General features: G+C 34.8%; 1 protein-coding gene across 2 annotated transcripts; it reads right to left on the reverse strand.

The window, feature by feature from the left end:
* Positions 1-880: 880 nt before the first annotated feature.
* GUF1 (GTP binding elongation factor GUF1) lies at positions 881-24022 on the reverse strand. 2 transcript variants are annotated; one of them, XM_059162335.1, is made up of 17 exons: positions 23834-24022; positions 21750-21861; positions 21450-21598; positions 21105-21185; positions 19952-20029; positions 18728-18811; positions 14485-14549; positions 13388-13591; positions 11926-12065; positions 11073-11196; positions 10246-10378; positions 9071-9214; positions 7972-8105; positions 4825-4926; positions 3439-3558; positions 1847-1883; positions 881-1057 (listed from the first exon to the last, which is right to left on the reverse strand). In XM_059162335.1, exons 1-17 carry the CDS (start codon positions 23996-23998, stop codon positions 920-922), a joined length of 2010 nt encoding a protein of 669 aa, XP_059018318.1. In that variant the 5' UTR covers positions 23999-24022; the 3' UTR covers positions 881-919. The 2 variants fall into 2 exon arrangements, with proteins under 2 accessions (XP_059018318.1, XP_059018327.1); XM_059162344.1 differs by lacking the exon at positions 4825-4926.
* Between the last annotated feature and the right edge of the window lie 391 nt (positions 24023-24413).

Raw genomic sequence — 24413 nt, forward strand, 5'->3', positions numbered from 1 at the left:
CATTTACTTCATTTAGTTCATTCAAGGTACAGAACAAAATTAAATGGCTAAAGTATCTAATTATTGTAATACAATTTACCCTCTGGTTTGTTCACCAACAGTGGAGGTAAGAACACATGCTTTGAAGCATGACAGCCATTCACTGGCTGTGTGACATCAAGTTAACGAAAGCTTTGTGTCATCAACTATGAAATCTAGACAATAATTACTAAAATTGCTATTAATAACAGCCTCTGCTAACACCAAACACCTACTGCTTTGCACCCAATGCATGTTCATGTTAATAGCCCCACCCTTATTTTAATTTAGATGTGTATTAAACTTCTATTTATAAAAATTTTAACAAAAACTAGACAGCACATGTTCAGCTAGAATGCTACTGACTTTTTAAATAACTGACTGCTATAAATCTAAATTTATGCAGCTAAACAAACTGATACTTAGATGATTCTGAAAATATCATAGACTTGAATTAGAATCTTAATTATGGGGTCATTCAGTGTAAGAAAAAATGTTCAAGAAAACAAAATAGATAAGATTCACTAAACATTACTGTGTCATACACTGAGTATTTTAAACATACTGTATGATACAATCTTCACAACAACCTATGGAGGTAAATAACAGCATAATCCTGACTTCACTAAAGAGTAAACAGAGAGGTTAAGTAATAATTTACCTTGCTCTAGTGAGTGGTGGAACAGAAATGTGAAACCGGACAATATGGCTTCAGAATCCAAGTTCTTAACCCACCTACTACTTACTTTTCAAAGAGCAAATAGGTTCTTTAAACCTAAAAACCCAGAAAGCAACTAGCAAATTTTATAGTTTTCATTGTCATCAACATATAAATTATGAAAAAAATTAAAAGATACACAAGTTTTAATTTATGAAAATTCACTGTATTTTTTTCCACCAATTACTTATCACATTGTGTTTTTAGAACTTTTATGAAAGCATCTTTTGGAACTTCAATGTTGCCAATTTTCCTCAGTTTTTTTTTTCCTTCTGCTTGTCTCTTCAAAAGTTTCATCTTTCGGGTAATATCACCACCATACTGAAAAATATTTTTAAAAATTGAAAGTTCAAATCACTCCACAGAAAATCATACAAGTACAAACAGACATCAACAGAACTATAATAACCTTACAGTTATTACCCATGAGGTAGACATCTGCAAAGTTACTTTTCTAATCACCTTCATAGCAGGTCATAATTTAACATCTCAAAGAATAATAAAGGGTTTATATATTTTTTAGATGGAGATGAAGATCACCAAGGAAACCCAACATTATGTTATGCATGTCAAGAATTAATTATCAAGCCTCTTACTGATTCAAGTCTTAAAATTCTGGATCATATAGCCGTAGTCTAATAAATTCACACAGGCATAACTGGGCCAGTCTCACATTAAGGATTTAAAAAAGCATTAACCATTTATTTCTCATAACTGAGTTAAGAAATTTTAATAGAGGAGACCACAAACGGCAAAGCCATGTAGGAGAGGTGGATTTCAAATTGCCATACTCTTCCCAGAGTAAGACACAGTCATTGTCTTCAAAATTTCTCCTTATAAATTAGATCAATAAAACATGTTATCCTGATCATAAGTATTACAAAAATACTTCATATAAAGGAAATTTTTATAAATAGGATGGAAAAGAAAGAATGTTATCAAAATGAATATATTAACAGTCAAGATGAGATATAACTATTTAAAAAGAAAACTAGAGATGAAATGGTTATTATAAAAACAATGGAAACCAATATATTTATATCTCCCCCTTACTTTAAACTCAAGAAAACAGATATATTAATAAAAAGTAGAATACAGGCAAATACGTACACATTTTGCCAAAACGTTTTTCCTATAAGCTTTCACACTGTAAAACAAGAAATTTTATATAAAAATTGTATCATTTCAATATACTCTTCATAAGAATTTTATTTTCAAAAGCAATCTCCTCTTTGTAGATTTAAATAATCATGTCATACCTAAGTAAAACTGCCATAAACAAATAGCTCAAATGCTCTTGCATCTATTTTTATGTATTTGACATAAAACAGAAAATGGATTCAACATGAACATTAACATAAATTTTATTAAGAATAAAAAACATCAGGGCTTGTGGGTAGTCTTGATTTAGGCCAAATTCAAGAGTAAGTATAACATCCTAATAACATCATTTCTGGCTCAACCTAAAACTGTTCTTACCACTACTACTTCCAAAAAACTGAAAAATGGTTATCACATTACTAACTCTACCACATGTGGGTTAAGAGTGACTAGGAATATAAAAAAATTATTTCTTTTATAAAGCCCTTTTCAGGGCAAACTAAATAATTTTAATATATCCACCCAAACAGATACAAACTAATTATTTCTACAGTGTTTCTAAGAAATTTAGAAATTTTAAAAAGTTCCATTTATATGTATTTCTTTTAAGATATAAAAACCTATTTTTTTTTCCCTCTCTAAGGTATCTTCTACCTCAACACACATGTTGGAATTATTTGCTATTTTAAATTGTGCTTTCCAGCATATTCCCTAGTTATCAACTATGTTCTGCCCAATCTCTGGGTACTCATGAAATTCAGAACAACTAGCTAAAACTAAATTGCCTTAGGAAATGAAACTCACTGCAAATATAGGCATAAAATTTGTCCCATGACTATGTAAAATGTTGGCTGTAATTTCGCCACTACTGATACATGTAGGTTTGGGTTTAAACTACAACTGATTGGCAATTTCCAGCTAGGGGACACTTCTGATTTTCCAGAAACCAAGGAAATATGTTACACAATATTTCCTGCACTTACTGTTACTAATAGAGCAGCTTATTCTGTGTTCTGATTTGTGTATCACATCTCTCATACATAAAGACCAATTCTCTACATAAATTAGTCTATCTTCAATGTCTGCTACAGATCTCATAATCAATCTACAATACAAAACTCAACATGTTAGCATTCCTCTGTCTGTCAACCCTCTAATCTCTAAATTGGGTAGTTCTGAAAAGTGATATTAAGTGCTTCAAGTAAAAACCATAATTAAGTTTTATCTTTTGGAAGAGTATCTCCAAAACCTTTTTTTCCCCTCAGAACTTCTTAAAAAGTTTCAGTTGCTATTAGTTTATAAGCCATACCTTACCCAGGAAATTCAGTAGTCATTCAGTAAATTGAGTGGAAATAAAGCAATTCCTCAAACCCATGCCTACTATATTATTATAAATAATATCACTAAATGTTAAGTAAATCAACAATTATCAATTAAGTGGAATTAAAAATCAGATTAGTATTTATTTCTACATGTAGGAACAAAGTTTAGGCCAATGTGAAGTTAAATTTTTCAATATTATTTCATAATACAGTTCCAATCCTATCATTTCTAACCATTTGCCATTTCTAAAACAAGAACAAAAATGAATTTCAACTCACGTTTCTCTTGCAATGATTTTACTTCCAACAGCAGCCTGAATTGCTATCTCAAACAGCTGCCTAGGAAGAGAATCCTTAAGACGTTCACATATGGCTTTGCCAACAGAGTGTGCTTTGTCTCTGAGAGAGAAAATGCAACTATTTACATATCATAAATATGAACATTTCAAGTACCTTTCTAGTCCATATGCATAATCAATGTAAAGGTGAGTTCTCAAGAAGATTCAAATGGAATTCATCTGTCATAAACATCTCTTACTCTGAATCATATGACTTTTCTGACTGCAAAAATAACATTATGACCATTACAGGCAATGTAGAAAAACATACATAAAAACCATTATTGGGCGCCTGGGTGGCTCAGTTGGTTGACCAACTGCCTTCGGCTCAGGTCGTGACCCTGGACTTCCAGGACCAAGTCCCACATCGGGCTCCCAGCTCCCTGGCGAGCCTGCTTCTCCCTCTGACCTTCTCCTCTCTCATGCTCTCTCTCACTAACTCTCTCTCAAATAAATAAATAAAATTAAAAAAAAAACAACAAAAAAACAAAACCATTATTGATGCCATTCCCTTCATCTATAGAAAACCAGTGTTAAACATTTTAGAATGTCATTGTTAAAAACATATATCCTTCCATTATTTTCCTGTATATGTTTGATAATTTATAGTTTGAATCATAGTGAATATATGTCTAACCTTTTATTTAATAGGCATTTTATGTCACTTAAGATTATTTCATAGTATAATTTTAATAGCTTAACAGGATTATTAAAGAGGTGCTCCACTATTTATTTTTATCAATGGGCTGAACATGTAGGATATTTCATTTTTCATTATAAAATTAATATAAAAAACGTCTTGTTCTTAAAAAGAAAACCTTTTTGTTCTCAATTTTAAATCTATCATAAAGTTTAAAACCGTTTCTTCTACATTACTCTGGTGAGGGAAATATTTCTTTCCAAGACACTCTCCTTTTTAGCTATTGCAATTCTATTCTTTCGCATTTAACAGTATGGAAAAAGAATGGAAAGAGAAACTAGTACAAGGAAATTTTTTTCTTTTTAAAGATTTTATTCATCTATTTGACAGAGAAAGATGCAGCGAGAGGGGGAACACAAGCAGAGGGAGTGGGAAAGGGAGAAGCAGGCTTCCCACCAAGCAGGGAACCCAATGCGGGGCTCAGTCCCAGGACCCTGGGATCATGACGTGAGCCGAAGGCAGCAGCTTAACAAATGAGCCACCCAGGTGCCCCAGTACAAGTAAATTTAATTACTTGTAAGTTTTCAAAATATAGCTGTCAAATAAAAATAAGTAATCCATAATTAAATAAAAACATGTCAAAAGTGGTTACTTTCACATTCCATGATTAGTTTCTATTTGACTTACTTGTGTACAATAGTTACCAGCTCCTCTACAGGATTTCCATTCAGTAGAATATCCATTTTTACAAGTTCTGCAGTCTGGTAGCCCGCATCTTCGTAATCAAAACTAACAAGAAAGAACATCCAAGTAATAGATAAACATACTTCCCAAAAGACTGCATTATTTTTCTTTGCAAAACATTTTTTCTAGGGGCACTTGGGTGGCTCAGTGGGTCAGAGCCTCTGCCTTTGGCTTAGGTCGTGATCCCAGGGTCCTGGGATCGAGCCCCACATTGGGCTCTCTGTTCGGCAGGGAGCCTGCTTCCCCCTCTCTCTCTCTGCCTCCCTCTCTGCCCACTTGTGATCTCGGTCTGTCCAATAAATGAATTTTTAAAAATCTTAAAAAAAAAAAAACAAAAAACATTTTTTCTACCCACTCTCTTACACCTGACCCAAAGATCTATCAAAATAGTAAATATACATTTCACATAAACAGGATCTATATGACCACAGTGAGGAACAAACTCCCTCATCTTTTCACATTTACAAAATGAAAGGCAAAAGCAAGGGAAACATGCTTCACAGGGGAAAAAAAAATAAACTTGTAAGCCAGTCTAGGAAAATGGGACACAGAAGGCAAATGTCACTTTCTTCCCAATGTTTCCTCCCAAGGGCTGGCTTGCTGTAGACAACAGTATGTATTAATACGTCATTCTCCAAGATTCAGTAAGTATGGATTTGTTTAGCTTTCTATTACCAGTTAAATAAATGCTATGGTACTGATAGTCACTATAAATAAGATTTTTGGATTTCTTACACTACTCTTCGGCTGAAAGCTTCACAGGGCTTTTTTGAGGATGAAATGAGTTAATCCGTGTAAAGCACTGAAACAGTACCTAATACAAAAACAGTGTTTAAAACAGAGCCTAGCTTAGCACTTTTAAAGCACTTGATTAGCATCAGCTATTACTATTAAAAAATATGGCAAAAGCTTACAATGCTAATCAAAACAGGTTTAACTCTCAAAACGGAAGTTTAGTGAGAAAGAAACTTTCATTATGCTTACATATCTTTTAAACTATGGATAAGAACATATATAGTCCTAAACTGTCTTAATTTTAAAACAAACGAATGCCTAGAGCTGCTAATTTTTGGTTTCTAAAGCAAAAAGGTCACAAGTTGATACTAATACTCTCTAAAACCATAAAAACCATATTACCTAAAGTTTTGCTAAAATCCTTTCAATAAATATTAAGCATTTACTATATGAAAGATATCACCTTAAGTATATGCAGAAAAATAAAATCTAGACATAGTCCCTCGATTTCACCTGTTTATAACTTTAAAATTCTCTGTGCTCCAAAATTTTAGAATTTCTTCATTCATTTTTTTCCAAAAGAAACCATTAAGCAAACGTCTCTGTTTCCAAGCCAGCCAAATGGAAACCTAATCTCTATTCAAAATACCGATTATTCATTCAACTGTACCCCTGGATGCAGGAACACATTTAGGACTCAAAAAGGCTACGTGCAGGCTTAAGGACAAACAGTTGCATCAAGTTAAGTATGAGAAGCAGCCTCACGACAGTCCTCAAATAACAAAGGAATTCTTCTTCTGACCCAGCTGCAGAAGATTCTTGCCACCTGGTATAAGAGAAATTGTTCCTTATCTAAGTCCAGGAGAGGCCAATGGCTAGGCTACTTAGACTATGATGCATTTTTATTCTTAGGAACTGACTACATGTAAAAAAGATCCATCTCGAACATAAGAATCACCTTAATTCTGAAAGGTGGCATTATTTTATTTTCACATAGTTCAAAATTAAATATGTTTTTTCATTAATCTGAAGTACGTTTAAGTTTCTAAGCTAAAAGATTTTAAGACCACTTAACTCATAAAGAAGTATCTAAATGCAAACTACAATTGACAGACTTCATTAAAAATGTTTATAAACACTCAGCTTAGTAATTATTCTTTTAACCACAATAATTTTTATTTTTGTTTGTTTAAAGATCTTATTCATTTATTTGTCAGAGAGAGAGAGCACAGCAGGGGGGAGAACAGCAGCCAGAGGCAGAGGGAGAAGTAGCCTTCCCGCTTAGCAAGGAGCCTGACTCAGGGCTCAATCCCAGGACCCTGTGATCATGACCTGAGCTGAAAGCAGATGCCTACCTGACTGAGCCACCCAGGCGCCCCACAGTAACTGTTTTAATGACATGCTGCCTCAATTCGTTCTACTTTAAATCCCACTGCCACTTATTTGCTTATGTTCTTGTCTGAAAGAAGACACATAAAAAAATTGGCTGAAAAGGTATAAAAAAGTTTCTCAATACATAAAAAAAAAAAAGAACACTCCTTTGTATCAATTATAATAACTCTTTCATCTAACACTCATTTCATAAAGCTAAATTTCCAGATCACTGTAGCATGTTCTTTGAACACGAATCTTTCTTTGAATGTTAGTATTAAATATGCCCGCACATGCATGGAGGTGCATGTGTATTTTACAGATGTGAATGTTCATTTTCCCTACTTTCCCAGCGTACTTAAACTTTCTTTAATATCCCAATATATGTTATCCAATAACTTAAGATCTCAGGGTATTAAGGGCATCTAGACTTATTTACCCCAACACAAAATACTCCCAAAATGCTATGCATGGAGTTCTTTGTTACTTAGTATTAAATCTTCCTTCACTTCTATCAGGTTGTTCCTCCAAACACTCCTGGAGATTAGACAATGGTTTTCATAATGTGGACCACTTATTCTGGAAGACCGAGTTAATAAAGTGTCCACAGGTATGGGGACACATGTAGCATTTTTTACAGACTAAATATGTACTTCTGTTTTCCAAATATATACAGGTGCTCCTAGGATTATATAACACAGGAATCCAATGTGCCACCATACAAATGTGCCACTAAGATCACAGTGGCTTCTTGAAATTACATGTAATTTTTAATGGACAGAGGAGTATACTCTTTCATGAAGAGGACACTATAATTTTTTTTATTAGAAGAAGGCTAAACGTTTTATGAAGTAAAGGAACTCATTCTTCCATAAGCAAATTAGGAGTACTCTCTAATACTTTTAAGGTTGCTTCAAGCCTTTCTATATTCATGTTGGTCAGTATTTCAAAAGAATTATCCAGGTATCTGAATTTAAGTTTTACCTAGCATATCCAGAAGACAAGGATTTCAAAGAATCATAAAAATCCACCACAATTTCATTCAAAGGGAAGAGATATTTAAGCATAACTCTATTTTGATCAATATACATCATATTCTTTTGAACTGCTCTTCGAGCCTAAAAAAGAAAAAAGAAATGTGTTTAATGATAACCTATTGATGAAATGATTTACAATGACTATAGAAAGAGGTCAATATCCCAACCTAAAATTTCCTTACAAACCCTAATAAACAGTGAACAAAATGAAGGAATATTTAATGGTCTAACAAAAACTTGCAAATAACACTTTTAATACAGAGACAACTATTTCATATTTTAATTGTATTTATTACCAAAGCTTTTAATCCTTTGTCTTTATCTAACAATTTTATCTTTTTAAAATTATAGAGTACTTAATGATAAACCAAATTAACAGATAACATCAAAGTTCTGATTTCTTGTTTTACAAATAAACTTAGTCCCAAGAAATTAAGCAACTGACCCAAGTTTTCTAGTTTGTGATTACAGAATTAAAATTCAAGTCCACTAGAAATCATTTGAGAGTTCTTTCCAATATATGTCAGAGTACTTCAAATAGTTTTTTTGAGGACTATGATTTATAGATTAAGTCCTTTATTACATTGTGGCAAAAACTAAGGCAAAATAGGGAATACCCACCCTTTAGTCAAAAGTGTAAAGTATTACAGTAATCTTTCAAACTATCCTCACTTTCAAGTACTATAAAGGCTAAAAGAAATTGTTCTTTGAGCTAGTAAGTATAAATAAGCATCAAATCTCTTTCCTGTGGGCTAATATTTCAAGTCAGTAAATTAACACAGATGACCAAAATTCTGGTTCTATTTTTCTCATTTAAAATCAAAATTATTTTAGAAGTATATCTATACCTACATCTCTCATATACATATATATATACATACATAGTGTGTGTATATATATACACATTAGATATAGATCTTTATGAAAAGTTCTTACAAATTCAATGTGCTCTACAGAGAGAAAACTTTCAGAAGAAACCTAAGTGGGAAACCACTGTTAGAGAGGACTAAAATTTACTTTTATATTAAACTGTATCACACTTATACCTGGCAAAGCATCATCACTTTTCCAGTGTATTCATCTGGTGTGATAATTGTACCCAAAACAACTGGTTCCAAATATTCTGTTACTTTTGATTTATCAGGGAATTGTGCAGGATTGATGATTGTAATTTCCTTTTCTCTGTATTCCTAAAAATAAGAAAAATCATCAACAGCTAAAAATAAGTCTTAATTACCACGCTTTAAAATCTTTTAATTTATAGTAAATGTTAGAATTTATTATAATTGCATTTGCTGAATTAATAAAATCAAAAGAATTCCTAAAGGTTAAGCTATTATCTTAACAGGCTTTGTATTTTATTGTATTTTATTTTTTTTTAAAGATTTGACAGAGATCACAAGTAGGCAGAGAGGCAGGCAGAGAGAGAGGGGGAAGCAGGCTCCCTGCTGAGCAGAGAGCCCAATGCAAGGCTCGATCCCAGAACCCTGGAATGATGACCTGAGCTGAAGGCAGAGGCTTTACCCCACTAAGCCACCCAGGCACCCCTAACATGCTCTGTACTTTAAAAACCACCCAATCATAACCCCTTAGTAACAATTTTTAGTAAGTAATGTATCCCGCTCATTGACATCTACTAAGCACATCTTATGTACCACTTAGAAAAAATATGATGTAAAAGTGCCCTTATAAGGCATTACCATTAGTTTCCTAAGTTCATTTTGTTGGAAAATATTTACAGATGCCAAAGTTAAAATTTGTTTAAAATGAAGAGACTACCATTCAGATAGAATACTGTCTCTATCACTCAGAGACAATACTGTCTCTAACACTACTTTGAAGTCTAAAATTTCCTATAGCCAGGTAGCCATGAATACTTCACCTTTCATTAAGATAAATTACTTATGACCAAATTATATTCTTAATTTCTGTACTGGATTTAGACAGATAATCAATGATTCTACGTTTTACTCTCAGTAACAGGATAGTATCAATAATACATAGATTTCTATCAGGTTAAGAAAAATACTGCATAAATTAGTTCTCAAGTGGCTTCTTCAGCATTAGTCATAAAATAATTCAATTTTTAATGCTACTAATCAAGAAATATTTCATGTAAAAGCTAGTCAGGCAATGGTGTACTAAAAAGTTTCTCCTGCGTTCTGCATATATAGACACACACTTATTTAGTTTTCCCTTGTATGCTGGTTCACAATAGTACCTTTATCAATTTTGCTGATGAAAGAACAGCTTTATATGGAACAGTTGGGGTTGTCAAAATTACAGAAGCATTATATTCTTGCTCCAGTCGCTGGTTGAAAACTTCCATATGCAAAAGTCCAAGAAATCCCAACCTGGGGGAGAAAAAGGCAAACTCCAAAATGTTTATGCATCATGCGCTCTGGCTTCTTTGACGAATAGAGTGTTACAGACTATAATACTATATTATGCATATATTATTTATATACTATATATATTATAGTATTATAAAAAATTATAAATAATAGAATATTATTTTGTGGGGGATGGGTAGAATCAAAAGGCAATCCAAAAAAAAAAAGGTCATTCAAGCAATTCACATAATAAAATGCTAACAAAACTTCATTAAATAGGATTGAAAATTTCAAAAAAAAATTTCTATTGGAATTCTATTTAAAATTGCCATAAAGTTTACCCATAGAGTATGAATACAATGTGAAATAGGCAGATGTTTATGTTGGTTCACTCTACACTATTAAGAATTTATCTTCAGAGATGAAATGTTCAGGACCAATGAACCACTTAAACTTTACTTTTCAGGGTGCCTGGGTGGCTCAGTGGGTTAAGCCGCTGCCTTCGGCTCAGGTCATGATCTCAGGGTTCTGGGATCGAGGCCTGCATCGGGCTCTCTGCTCAGCAGGGAGCCTGCTTCCCTCTCTCTCTCTCTCTCTGCCTGCCTCTCCATCTACTTGTGATTTTTCTCTGTCAAATAAATAAATAAAATCTTTAAAAAAAAAACAAACTTTACTTTTCAATAAAAATTTGATCCTACAGAGAAAAGAATCTTACCTCCAGCCAGCACCTAAGGCAAGGCTACTATCCCGATGAACTGTCACACTGGAATCATTGATAGTCAACTTTTCTACAGCACTCTTCAGGTTATTATATTCAGATTGGTCTATAGGGTACATTCCTGAGGACACAACGATGTCTAATTATCACATGTGAAAATCTGCCTAAAAATAAATATGCAAAGCTTCCAGGATCAAAATTAATCATCCTCATCTCTCACATCCTCCAAAACTCAAATGACTGACTCTGCCTAACGTGGGAGTAAACAAACTTCACACTTCCTAGTGACACAAAGAAAGGGAGAAAAGCAGTGCTAGATATCCAGCACAGAGTAACTTGATGACCTTCAACCAAGCCTTCCTTTTCCAAATGTCTTTAACATCACAGAGTAGTAAAAGGTTGTGAAGTCGTGCATATGAGAGGTAACACTATCCTCTGCCATGTCTACACCAGTACTGTACAATATTAAACAAAGTCCAACTAACAGAAAGGCAGTCAGTAAATGTCCACTGACAATTAGTAATGAAAACATCCTAACTAAAAAAATATTCCAAATGCAATGATTTACTCTCTAGTGAAACAAAGAAAATCTATGTTCTTTAAATACCAGAGAACTCATTTAAGAGCTTATACTTTCTGACAAGTGATAAAAAAAATATGTAGGAAATGATCTCCCACATCAAGTTGCACTATACATACGAAATTAACTGATACATAAATAGCACACAAAAAAACTAAAAGAAATAGAATATTTTGGAATTAGCTGTTATTTAAAATGAGTATTTCTAATAATTCTTATTTCAATTTACATAATAAATTGGCCCTCATCCTGCATTTGTGAGCTCCTCACCTGCAAATACCATTGGTTTCGCTGATTTAAACCCAGGCAAGGGCTCCACTGGTTGTTTATGTAAATATAATGTATCTCCTATTTGTGCTTCAGTGACATCTTTCATCCCAGCAATCAGATAGCCCACCTGTCCTGCATATCTAAATAAAATTATTATATGGAAATATTTACTGCTTTAATGTTTCAAGTGCATACTCACAATTACCCTTCCCGGAAATTATTATATTTTCCAAAGAAAACCTCATCTAATTCAAAGTAAGTATTACGTATCAATTCTCAACACTAAACTGTCAGCAAAAGAACATACCATGCCTTACAGTCCATTATCAAGGACCTCTAAAACACAAGTCTATGGCCTTCCTCATGACTCTGCCCACCTCTGCATATTAAACAACAGCTTCCAAATATAATGTAAACAAAGTAAAACTAAGCGCAGAAACACAAAATAACTTCTTGAAGTGTAAAACATTATTTTATTAATGAATTGTGTCACTAATGTGCTCTAAAAAAATAAATTTTTAAAACCAAGCAGAAAAATGTGAACTCTAAACAAATCTGGCACCAATTTGATGTTTCTCTTGTATGAAAAGAGCATATCCCAAGATTTCAGAGTTTTAGCTTAGTTTCTTTTTTTTTTTTTTTAAAGCAAATTTCCTACATGATAAACTAATTTACATTTAGGATAAGGTATCAGAATCTAAAGTGAAGATACAGTAATGGTCAATGTGCACTACATGATGGAATACAGACTTCAGAAATCTTTTGAGTAAAATTAAAATAGACTTTATGACTCTATTAAATAAAAAATGTATTGAGCAAAATAGTGCTGGTTTTAAACAAGCATTAAACTATCAAGTGTGACCTATATGGTCACTACCTTAATTTTTACAGATGAGGAAACAAAGACCTTAGAATGCTCCTGGTATGTGCCAGATGATTTATCTCATCAGTACCTTTCAGTACTGATGGAGCAGGCACTCTGTATTTGTCAGTGAACTCAGAATTCAGTTTTTCTAATACACATGACCTTACTAACCCCATGTGCCATGGATTTTAAACAAAGTTTTACAATGAATTCCATACAAAACGAAAAAATTACCAAATTGTCTTCACTACTTTTGTGTTGAAAAATCTAACTACAAAAAAATTAAATATCAAAATTGATACCCAGTATGATTTGGATGGTGACAGAACCATCTCTTTCACTGGCTCATCAAATACAGCAGATCATAAAATTTGTTATGACTAGGAAAAAGGAATAAAAATATATCAAATTTATACTGTCCTTCACACATGAGATTCCTTTTGTAAGAGCACTTAATATTTAGGTGCATTAAATTATCAGTTTGGGTTTTTCTTCTCTGACTTACAATACTGGGATCATTCTAAGCATACCAAGCTGAGAAAAGCAGAAATTGCAACACATACAAATCTATTTTAATTACTACTACAGATTACTTACAGTTTATGTGCTGGCTGCTCATTAGGATTCAGAACTCCTACTTCATTAACTTCATATGTCTTTTTAGTATGTGCAGATACAATTTTATCTCCTTTGGAAACCACTCCATCAAATAACGCTACATTGGCTATCACGCCCCTATACTGGTCAAATGTGGAATCAAACACCAAAGCTTTGAAGGGATTTTTGCGATGCACTTTAGGACTATTAAAAATAAGTAAAAAGAAAATGTACATATAATTAATTAAACTCTTAATGACTATTATTTAAATATTATTATGTTTAATTTATTCTAGTACCTAAGAAAGGCTAATAAGTGACAGCCAAAATAAAAATATCTTCCCAAAAAGTATAATGCCTATTTTTATATTAATTTTATTTCAACCTTGAGTTTAAATGTTTTAATATGATTTATGAAACTGATGAAATACATTTATTCAGTATTAAAACACAATAAATGCTAATTTATTCAAGTCTCTTTATTACAATGATTTTTTTTTTAAGATTTTATTTATTTATTTGATGGAGAAAGAGATCACAAGTAGGAAGAGAGGCAAATAGAGAGGGGGAAGGAGGCTCCCGCTGATCAGAGAGCCCAACATGGGCTCGATCCCAGGACCCGAGACCATGACCCGAGCCAAAGGCAGAGGCTCAACCCACTGAGCCATCCAGGTGCCCCTATTACAATGATTATTATTATTTTTTTTTAAGATTTTATTTATTTATTTGACAGACAGAGATCACAAGTAGGCAGAGAGGCAGGAAGAGACAGAGAGAGGGGGAAACAGGCTCCCCGCTGAGCAGAGAGCCAGATGTGGGGCTGGATCCCAACACCCTGAGATCATGACCTGAGCCAAAGGCAGAGGCTTTAACCCACTGAGCCACTCATGCACCCCTATTACAATGATTATTAAGAAGAGAACTCATTCACCCTTGTTTGCTTTCTTTTTCTATACTCGACTTGATTTCTATGTACAACTAAAAATAATGTATTATCACTCACCACATGTATAGTCTAATCTAAAATTAGAGATCAGACTGATGGCCTTTGTACTATTAAAGATAAGTAAAAAGTACAAAAATAGCAAAATACTTACGGTGGTATTCTTTCAATGACTGCCTGAAGAACTCTTTCAACATTTGTTCCAAGTTTAGCAGATATCTAAAATAAAAAGTATATTAAAAAAATAAGGATTTAAAGACTACTTTTCTATCCAGATGACTGAGCTTTATAATTAGAAAAAAGAAAGAATTCTAACAGTTATGAATTTGAAGACAGTAATAAAAGGAAGCACAAAGCATATACTATACTGACAAATGTCCTTCCAATACAGTTAGGTGAGTCTGTGGTTCTTGGATTAAACTGCAAAAACATTCTGATTACGGTAATGAAAGAGCAGTGGTCTTAAGAGTTTAAAAACACCTGAGTAACAGTTATGACTCTATGGACTGTATGACTTGAGCAATACATATTTGAGCTTCAAGTTCCCCATCTAATAAATGAACATTCATGTTTTTCCTAAATCTCAAGATTGTTGTGTAAAGAGAATAAACAATATATGTGGATAACACACATGCAGTTACAAGGGATATTACTACTATTTTTCTCGCACTGAGAGCGCAAGCCTGAAGACTCAAAAAACACAGGTATGACTCAACTTTGTCATAACTAATAGCTGGACTATCTCTGAAATCTTGATTTTAAAACCCATTTCCTAAACACCACCTCTTAACCTTTAAACTCTCTCCGGATCAGTTTCTCAAATCAGCACTAAGGACAGTTTGGACTGATAATTGTCTTAAGGGATTTTTAACAGAATCTATGGCATGTCACCTACCCACAAGATGACCATAGCACCTACTCCCCAGTATAACAACAAAAATCACCTCCAGATATTGCCAAATGTTTCCTACAAGGAAAAAATACCCCCTAACGAGAACCACTGCTCTAGATTCCAGTACCTTCTTTGCAACAATCCTTCAAGTTCCCATCTCTAAACCACTGAATGGACTATCTCCTTTCACTATCTATTAGCCCCATGCCCCTTCCTTTCCCAGCGGAAACTCCGAGGTCCACTATTTACAATCACTGTTCAACCACTACCGATTCTCTCCCTATCATAAGGTTGGTAAAACTCAACTGTGACTGCTTCCAACACTGTGTCTTACCTTTTTTTTTTTTTTAAAGACTTTATTAATTTGAGAAAGAGCGAGTGAATGAGCACAAGCGGGAGGAGGGGGGACAAGAGGGAGCAGCAGACCCCCTGCAGAGCATAGAGCCCAACACAGGGTTGGATCCCAAGACCCCAAGATCATGACCTGAGTCAAAGTCAAACACTTAACTGACTGAGGCACCCAGGTGCCCCAGCAAGTGTCTTTTCTGTGCCTATAATACAAAGGGCTCAACATTACTGGAGAAAAATCAAGTAACTGGTCTGGAAAGTTTCTCTGAATTCATGTCCACACATCTGAACGTGCAGTTAAACTTCCTAACTTCCCAAGATGCAACCCATAGTAAATTCACATTACCACTCAGTAAGGTGTTTCACACTACCTTCTTTTTCAATCTACACATTTTCCCCTCTGGCCAATTCACTCTTGTTGATGACTCTGCCTGCTATTTTCTTTAAGGAAACAGAAAATATCACAAACTTCCTTATCCAAAATATATGAATTTATCTGTATCTATACTCACAATCTCTTTGCAGTTTCTATAATTTGGAAATTATTCCCCCTTCTCTGAAGACTCAATCCTTCCATACTTTTTATTCTGAATTCGACTCAAATCCTTCTCTAGTTCTTACTTGTAACACCCTCAAATTCACAACAATGTAGTTTGACTCTTAGGATCTTTTCTCTACACTTCTCCCTATGAAACCCTATTTGTTTACCACATACATGTTAACAACTCCTAAGTATCTATCTCTGACCACAATTATCTCCATGAATGCCTGAATTAAAGATTTATACAGTATCTCTTGGGGCGCCTGGGTGGCTCAGTGGGTTAGGCCGCTGCCTTCAGCTCCGGTCATGATCACAGGGTCCTGGGATCAAGCCCCGCATCGGGCTCTCTGCTCAGCCGGGAGCCTGCTTCCTTCTCTCTCTCTCTGCCTGCCTCTCTGCCTGCTTGTGATCTCTCTCTGTCAAATAAATAAATAAAATCTTTAAAAAAAAAAAAAGATTTACACAGTATCTCTACTTGGATGTCTAATAGAAAAAGCAAAGCTTTCTATTTTCTCCTATATCATTTCCTTTCCAACTCCTCCTCATCTAGTAGCAGCTACTTGCTTAAACCCAAAGCTACCTGATTCTTCCCTTTATTCCACTTCCTCACATGTAACCCACACCAAATCTCTCCTATCCAAGTATCTATTTCCTATCTCTCCAAATAAACATCAAATCTGCCGAATTCTCCAACATCAACATCACATACTTAGCCACCTGTATAAGCACTTTAGCTATTATAGCAAACCAATTTCCCCTCACCTCTTCTTATTGTTTTCTAATGAACTCTCTATAAGGCAACCAGATCAGTTTATTTTCCTCACTTACCTTAAAATCCTTTATCATAGAATCATTTTCAAACGTCAGCACAGCAAGAGTCTCAGCATGACCTGATTCCTGCCTATCCCTACAAAGCCATCTCATCTAATTTGCTTCTGCTCTGTTCCTTAAACATGCCAAACCTTGCTAAACATGCCAAGCCTATACACTTGCTCCTTCCTCCTCTTGGAAGTTTCTCCCAACATTCATTTCTTTAGTCTCAGTTCATCAGAGATGCCCTAAGTTACTCTGCATCATAGCATCTGAGAAAAAATTACTTTTCTATAGTTAAGTATGATACTCCACCTGAAACAACACAATCTGCTAAATGAATTTTCTTGATAATACCTGTCTTATTCAATAATTACTACACTTACTCACTTACTTCTTTCTTTACTCATTTAATGACGGCCTCCCTAAGGAAAACATAACACAATGATATCACAGTCTTATCTAGCCTGTTCACAGCTGTGCCCCTAGCTGGCACATTCCAAATAAGTATCTGAATAAATTTTGTAAAGATGTATTAAAATCAGAATAGTTCATTATACTTTAACATAACCCAAGTTATGAAACCACAATTCCAGGACTGCTTTATAATGAGGTCCCTCTTTGTAATAAAAACTATTAAATTCTCTATGTGTGTATCTATCTCCACAGGGGAAAAAAAAACAGTTTTTCAGTTAATACCATGTTGTATGTAATCCTCCACTGTGTTAAACAAAAGAAAATAATTCATCATCTAAAACTAGCTTTTTCAAAAAATCAAATGAGACCGAAATGGAAGCTGATGCTATACTGTTGCACTGACACACTTACAACATAGCACAGCACAGTCTGGCCATGGCTATTCAACACCTAGTCATCATTTAAAAGGTAAATAAAAAAATTCAAATTTGAAGTAATATCAACTTTGGGTGCCTGGGTGGCTCAGTTGGTTAAGCATCTGCCTTGGGCTCAGGTCATGATCCCACGGTCCTGGGATCAAGTCCCATATAGGGCTCTCTGCTCAGCGGGGAGCCTGCTTCTGCCTCTGCCTCCTTCTATCTCTCTGTCATGAATAAAGAAAATCTTAAAAAAAAAAGGTAGTATCAACTTTGATATAAATAAAATCTGTTGTTTAAGATTATTACTATATCTAGTTCTATTATTAAAAAAAGCTTTGTCAATTCCAAAACTAATACATACAAATGCCTTGTAATTAATTTGAATCTGTTCTTTAAAGAGAGTATTTCCAGGCATGCTTGGGTGGCACAGCCAGTTAAGCCTCTGACTCCTGATTTTGGCTTAGGTCATGATCTCAAGGTCTTGGGACTGAGCGCTGAGTCAGGCTCTGCACTCAGTAGGGAGTATACTTGAGGATTCTCTCTCCCTCCACCTGCCACCCCCACTCTTGATACTCTCTCCGTAAAATAAATATAAACAGACCTTTAAATAAATAAATATATAGAGAGAGTATTTCCACAGAGGCAAAACACTAACAAGAAATACTACTGTAATCAGGTGCAAAGACTTGCATTTTAGTCCTGGCACATTAGCTAACCAGCTCTGTAATCTTAAGAAAGTGATAAAACCTTTGTGCCTTAGTTCTTTCAACTGGATTGTAAAAATAATTCCTATCTGTCCTAACCATGTAATAAGGATTTTTGGTGAAGATCAAATGAAATATTAGTAAAAAGAACTTTGTAAAACTATGAAAACTTTATATATCGATGGGCTATCAAATACTATGAAATTTCACTTAGGCCAATACCCGACATTTTTTAAAGCATGTCTTCAAGAAAAAGGGTATTTTACCTTAATACATTCATCACTTGGAATATCAAACACTTTTTCAATTTGCTTTTCAACCCTTTCAGGATCAGCATTCTTCAGATCTACCTTAAGAAAAAAATTCATTATGTCTTAACACAGTAAAAACAAAATGTATTACATATTAATAGCATTCAGACAATCAAAAGCATACCTATGATAACTGATACCTCTATTTTTCATAGGCAATATAATTTTAACAAGTATGGCTACCGAAAAACAGAGGGTAGGCAAAGCAGAGCATGCAAAAATTTTAGGAAGCAGGCAATTCAAGGCAGAAGAGTTCAATAACAACGTATCAACCAACACCAGGTAAACTGATTTTACAAGTTAGATGTAACTTATGACAACAAACTGTCTTACCATAAACAACTATGCCTCATTTAAACTTAACTCCATTATAAAAAAATTCAACTGAATGCAATGCAGTTTTTTTTTTGGTTTGTTTTTTAAAGTAGGATCCATGTTGAGCAGAGCCCAATGCAGGGCTTAAACTCACAACTGAACTGAGATCAAGAATCAGACATTTAACTGTCTGAGCCCCCCAGGCACCCCATAATGAAGATTTTTAAATTAAGATTCTTTATTAATTTCAAAATATAAAAGCTAAGGTTTACCAACAGTACTCAGCTTAGTACTTAACTGTTATGTTTCATATGTTACACTGTTTTCCCCAAGATCTTAAGTGCTTTTTCTTTTCCAATATATGTTTTAGAGTGATAAACATAATTTTTTGGCTGCTGTGCATATATTTCTTTCCTAAAGAAACAGTCTTCAATCACTCCATGTCAATTCAGGGAGACAGCCTTCTCAACTACGTGTAAGGATACAGGAGTTTGAGTTGCACTTCTATCATGTGCAATTTAAAGAAATAAATCCTACCAATACATTTAATATATAATTGAAGATTCCTCATATAAAAAATAGTATACTTAAATAGTCAAACACCAAATTCACTTTTAGAAAATAAAATAATAAACATTATTGTTGTCTCATTGTTTGTTTATTTATTTATTTATTTATTTATTTATGGTTTTATTTATTTATTTGACAGAGAGTCACAGCAAGAGAGGGATACAAGCAGGGGAAGTGGGATTCACGCCAAGCAGGGAGCCCAATATGGGGCTCGATCACAGGACACTGGGATCGTGACCTGAGCTGAAGGCAGAGGCTTAACTCATTAAGCCACCCAGGCACCCCTAGAATTACCTTGTTTATAACTGGAATTATCGACAGCTGTGCTTCAAAGGCAAGAAAGAAGTTTGCTACAGTTTGCGCTTGAATACCCTAAAAATATCAAGACAGAAGATATTGATATGACCATTCTACCATTTATCACAAAACTTATAATTTAAGCTACTCCATACATCTTCACCAAAAGCAGAGGTACAGAGTAAAGTACAATGTCTATACTTCCATGAATATATATAAAGTATTTCCACAAAGGAAAAATGGCTAACAAGAAATACTATTATAATCAGTTGCAGAAAACTTGTGTTTTAGTCCTGGCACATTAGCTAACTAGATCTGTAATCTTACAGTGATAAAACCTTTGTACCTTAGTTCTTTCAACTGGATTTCAAGAATAATTTCTAGCTGTCCTATCTATGAATCTGGCTAAATCCTTGTGAAAATTCCTTTCACTTTGGGGAGCATTACTGGAGACAAAAAAAAAGTGAAACATGAACCTCAAGGTCATGAAAGCCTACTAAAGGCACAGTCATACGATATGGTTTATAAAACCCTGTACTATGTGTATAAGCTAGACATAAACTTTCCCTGACAGGAACAAGAAAGGTTTAACACAACAATTATCTTGGGTTTTAAATGAAAAGTTTGTGAGAAACTGAATTATATCAAAAGCTTAGTTTAATAGTACATAATAGGTCTTACATCATCAACAAATATGTTTTTATGGTTCTCTTTATACCAAACAAGAACCTGGTAATGTTACTGACATGTTTCTTTAAACTTAAAACATTATTACCTTAAAATCACCCAAAATAACCTCCAAAATAGATTCATTTTCAAGTTCTGCTAAAAATTAATATTAAAACCCCCAATAAAGAACTACTAAAAAACAAGTATTTGGTAGGATGAATGTAAATATAATATACTTCAACATTCCCTTCATTCATCTGATCAGCTTAAAGTGTTTAAAATATGAACTAGTCAATTTCACAGACTGCTTTAGCGCAATAAAATTCAAAGTACCAGGACTAAATCATGTGCTTTGGCTTAAATAATACAATAAATCTTATTATTTTCAAACACAAAAATTCTATTTCCAAAATACATTTTAAGGAAAATATCCTGAAATAACCTAGAGCATATCACACCACATGAAATTAAAAGTACCTACCTCGTTTGCATCAACCACAAGTAAAACACCCTGGCAAGCAGAGAGTGATCTGGATACTTCATAACTAAAATCAACATGGCCCTGCAAAACAAAAAATATTGATATTTCTAAAGTTAGCTGTAATATTTTTAGGGAGGAGCATTATGGCAAATCTACGGACTCCCCTTGATAAAAAGTTAGTCATTTCTTTTTTTAGCCTCTACTTGTGAAACAATTACTCAAACATAAGAACACTGAGAAAACAAAGAGCAAAGTGTTTATGTTCAGTTCAAAAACTGAACAAGGATTTTTCCCCACTATTCATACAAGGCTGACTTAACAAGAGAGATAAAATATTAAACTTACTGGTGTATCAATGAGATTTAAAAGGTACTGCTTTCCTTCACAATTATAGAAAAGAGATGCTGTCTGGGCTTTAACAGTGATTCCTCTTTCTCGTTCCACTTGCAATTTATCAAGAACCTGCTTATTATTTTTTGTTTTATCAATTGTGCCTATAAAGAGAAATACTTATTGATACTTCAACGGGCTTTTAAGACACAATATTACATATAAAATTAAAACCAAAATTTTAAAAATCATAGTAAAATTGATGATTAATTACTCATGGCCATCAATTAACTATATAACATAAAATGAAAATACCTGTTAGTTCCAAGAGCCTGTCAGCTAAAGTACTTTTGCCATGATCCACATGTGCAATTATACTGAAATTTCTAATATTTTCAACAGAGAATCTAGATAGGTCAATTTTTTCCTAGAAAGGGAAGAAAAATAAAACATTTATGAGTATACATTTTGCATTATATGAAAAAAGAATACTAATTCAAAGATTATTCCTTTAGTCTAAACCATTTCATGTTATAACATTCCTATGACAATAAAAAGGTGTATGGCTAAACTCTAATTACAAGCAAATGATTAAAACCACACTTATCAAATGTATCAGTTTCACAGTCAAGGTGACAACCAAGCTAAAGAAGAGTCCTTTATAAATATTTCCACCACTTAGAGGGCCAATGAGGAAATGAATTTATTTTCATGAAAGAAGAACACAAGATACCTAGAACTCCTGATCAGCCTTAGAGTGCCTGGTCTAATAAAACTGTTTGAAGCAAAAAACAAACAAACAAAAAACTACAGAAAAGTTTTAAGAAAAAAAGGAAATTCTTTGTCATCACACATTTAATCAGCAGTCAAATCTATTTTAAAATCTGTGCTCCTAATAGAATCTTCAAAAGTTTAATCAGATACAATTATGCTATTTAGCAACTTCTTTGGAGAGGGAAAAAAAGATAGCAAAAAAAAAAAAAAAAAGGAAAAATCCTCTTATCATTCAAAATTTTAAAATATTTTAAAATGTAACTCCCGATTTTTAGTTATATACATCTTCTTTAATGTTTTATGTAGACTCATTGCAAACTGCTAAAAATGGTTATTCAAGTAGAATATGCCATCTTTTTGGGTACTCTAAACGTTTTATTTTTTCAAGCAAATCCATCTTATAATCAGCATTAAAAAAGTAAAATTCTTGGGGCTTCTGGGTGGCTCAATTGTTAAGTGACTGCCTTCCAGTCATGTAATGATCCTGGGGTCCTGCGGTCCTGGGAACAGCCTCTGCGCTGGGCATTGGGCTCCCTGCTCAGCAGGAAGCCGGCTTATTCCTCTCCCACTCCCCCAGCTTGTGTTCCCTCTCTCACTGTGTCTGTCAAATAATAAGTAAAATCTTAAAAAGAAAAAAAAAAGTAAAACTATAATGAAATACAGAATACTCAGGGGCTTTACGTTTTCTTTTCATAAATGTTCCAATACAAAGCAAACAATGAAAGTGCAACTTACATTTGAAAGAAATTCTGATTAAAAACTAAACCTGATTTGTTTGCCCGGTGTATTTCCCACACTGCCCTTAAGATTGCCATTCAATTAAAAAGACACACAGGACTGTACCAGTTTTAAGAACTTTGAATTGCAAGATAAATCCATTTTACATTCCACAAGCATGTTAGAAGAGGGCATTATCATACTTTGTCTTATTTTTTTCCAGGTACTCCTAACTTGTGTTCAATTACTCTACTTTCCTGCCTAAACTGTATCTTTTCCTAGTAAATAAATAGTGTATGTTTTAAAAAGCTGCTGAATTCCTCACCTTCTCCACCACAAGAACGAACACTCAGAAAACAAAGTTTGCTTTGGATCACTTAAAATCAACTAAGAAACAGAAGCTAAAGCATACCCAGCACGTCTTCCATTCTAGATATCGGACTAAAAAGTCTTATTCCTTACGTAGTTACCATCCTCAGGAAGAGCCATTCTTTTATTCTTATCTCATTCATTTACCACTGAAAAAAAGTTACTGGACGTTCAAGTAGCTTCCCCAGGCCACAGAGCTAGTAAGCTGCAGGAAAATGGAGGTTACACTAGCCTCTTCAGCAGGCTTGTAGGAGAATTCAAAACACGCAAAACCCCTGCATCAGTGCCTCGCATAACCAATAAATTAGTTACTGACATTACAAGGCAGTGAACTCGGGAAGTGACTTGCCCAAGGTCACCGTGGGGAGCGGTGGAGCCTCCAGAAACCCGAGAGCGAGGCGCTCTCTTAGCTCTACCTCCCCCACGCAATCTCAACCCGCATTCACACGCCGTCTAGGAAGCCCCTCCAGCCTACATTTTTGCAAGGAACGTCCCCCCTAGTTTTAAAACACGGTTAATCAGAGACTCATGGGGGTCACCTTGCGGTCCGCAGAGCTGTAGAGCCGGTCGAGAGTCCTGGACTTGGCCGCAGCCTCACGGGTGGGCGTGGGACGAGGCTCCAGGAGCCCCCGATGTGCAGCTGCGGCGGCCCACACCGTGAGCGCGCGACCGTGCCACCTGCCACGACCCACAGGAGTCCACATCCCTCCGCGTCAGGACAGGGTCCCGAGAGGAGGCGTCAGGACAAGGTCTCGAGACAGTTCGACGCCATGGCCTGCGCCCCAAGTTTGCAAAGACGCCCGCCGCTAAGAGCCCACGAGAAAGACGCAACCAGCGTTACGCCGCGGGAGAAGAAAAAGTACTGTGGCCGCCGTGGCCCAACTAGAGCTTCCGGCGGCGCGACACCCGAGACGCAGCGCCGCGGGTCGGCGTCCGCAGGTCGCACGGCCGGATGACGTCAGCGCGCTTCCGCGAGAGGCGGTTTGGAAGTCACGTGGGGGCGAGCGCTGCCCTAGTGTTTGTCGTAGTCTGAAAGCGTGTAGTGATTCAGGTTCCTACCAAATACCAGAATAATAGAGCAAATATTTTAAGATTTGAAAGTCGAAGTAAACTCCCCCT

This window comes from Mustela lutreola, chromosome 1, assembly GCF_030435805.1.
Source record: "Mustela lutreola isolate mMusLut2 chromosome 1, mMusLut2.pri, whole genome shotgun sequence".
Classification (NCBI taxonomy): Eukaryota; Metazoa; Chordata; class Mammalia; order Carnivora; family Mustelidae; genus Mustela; species Mustela lutreola.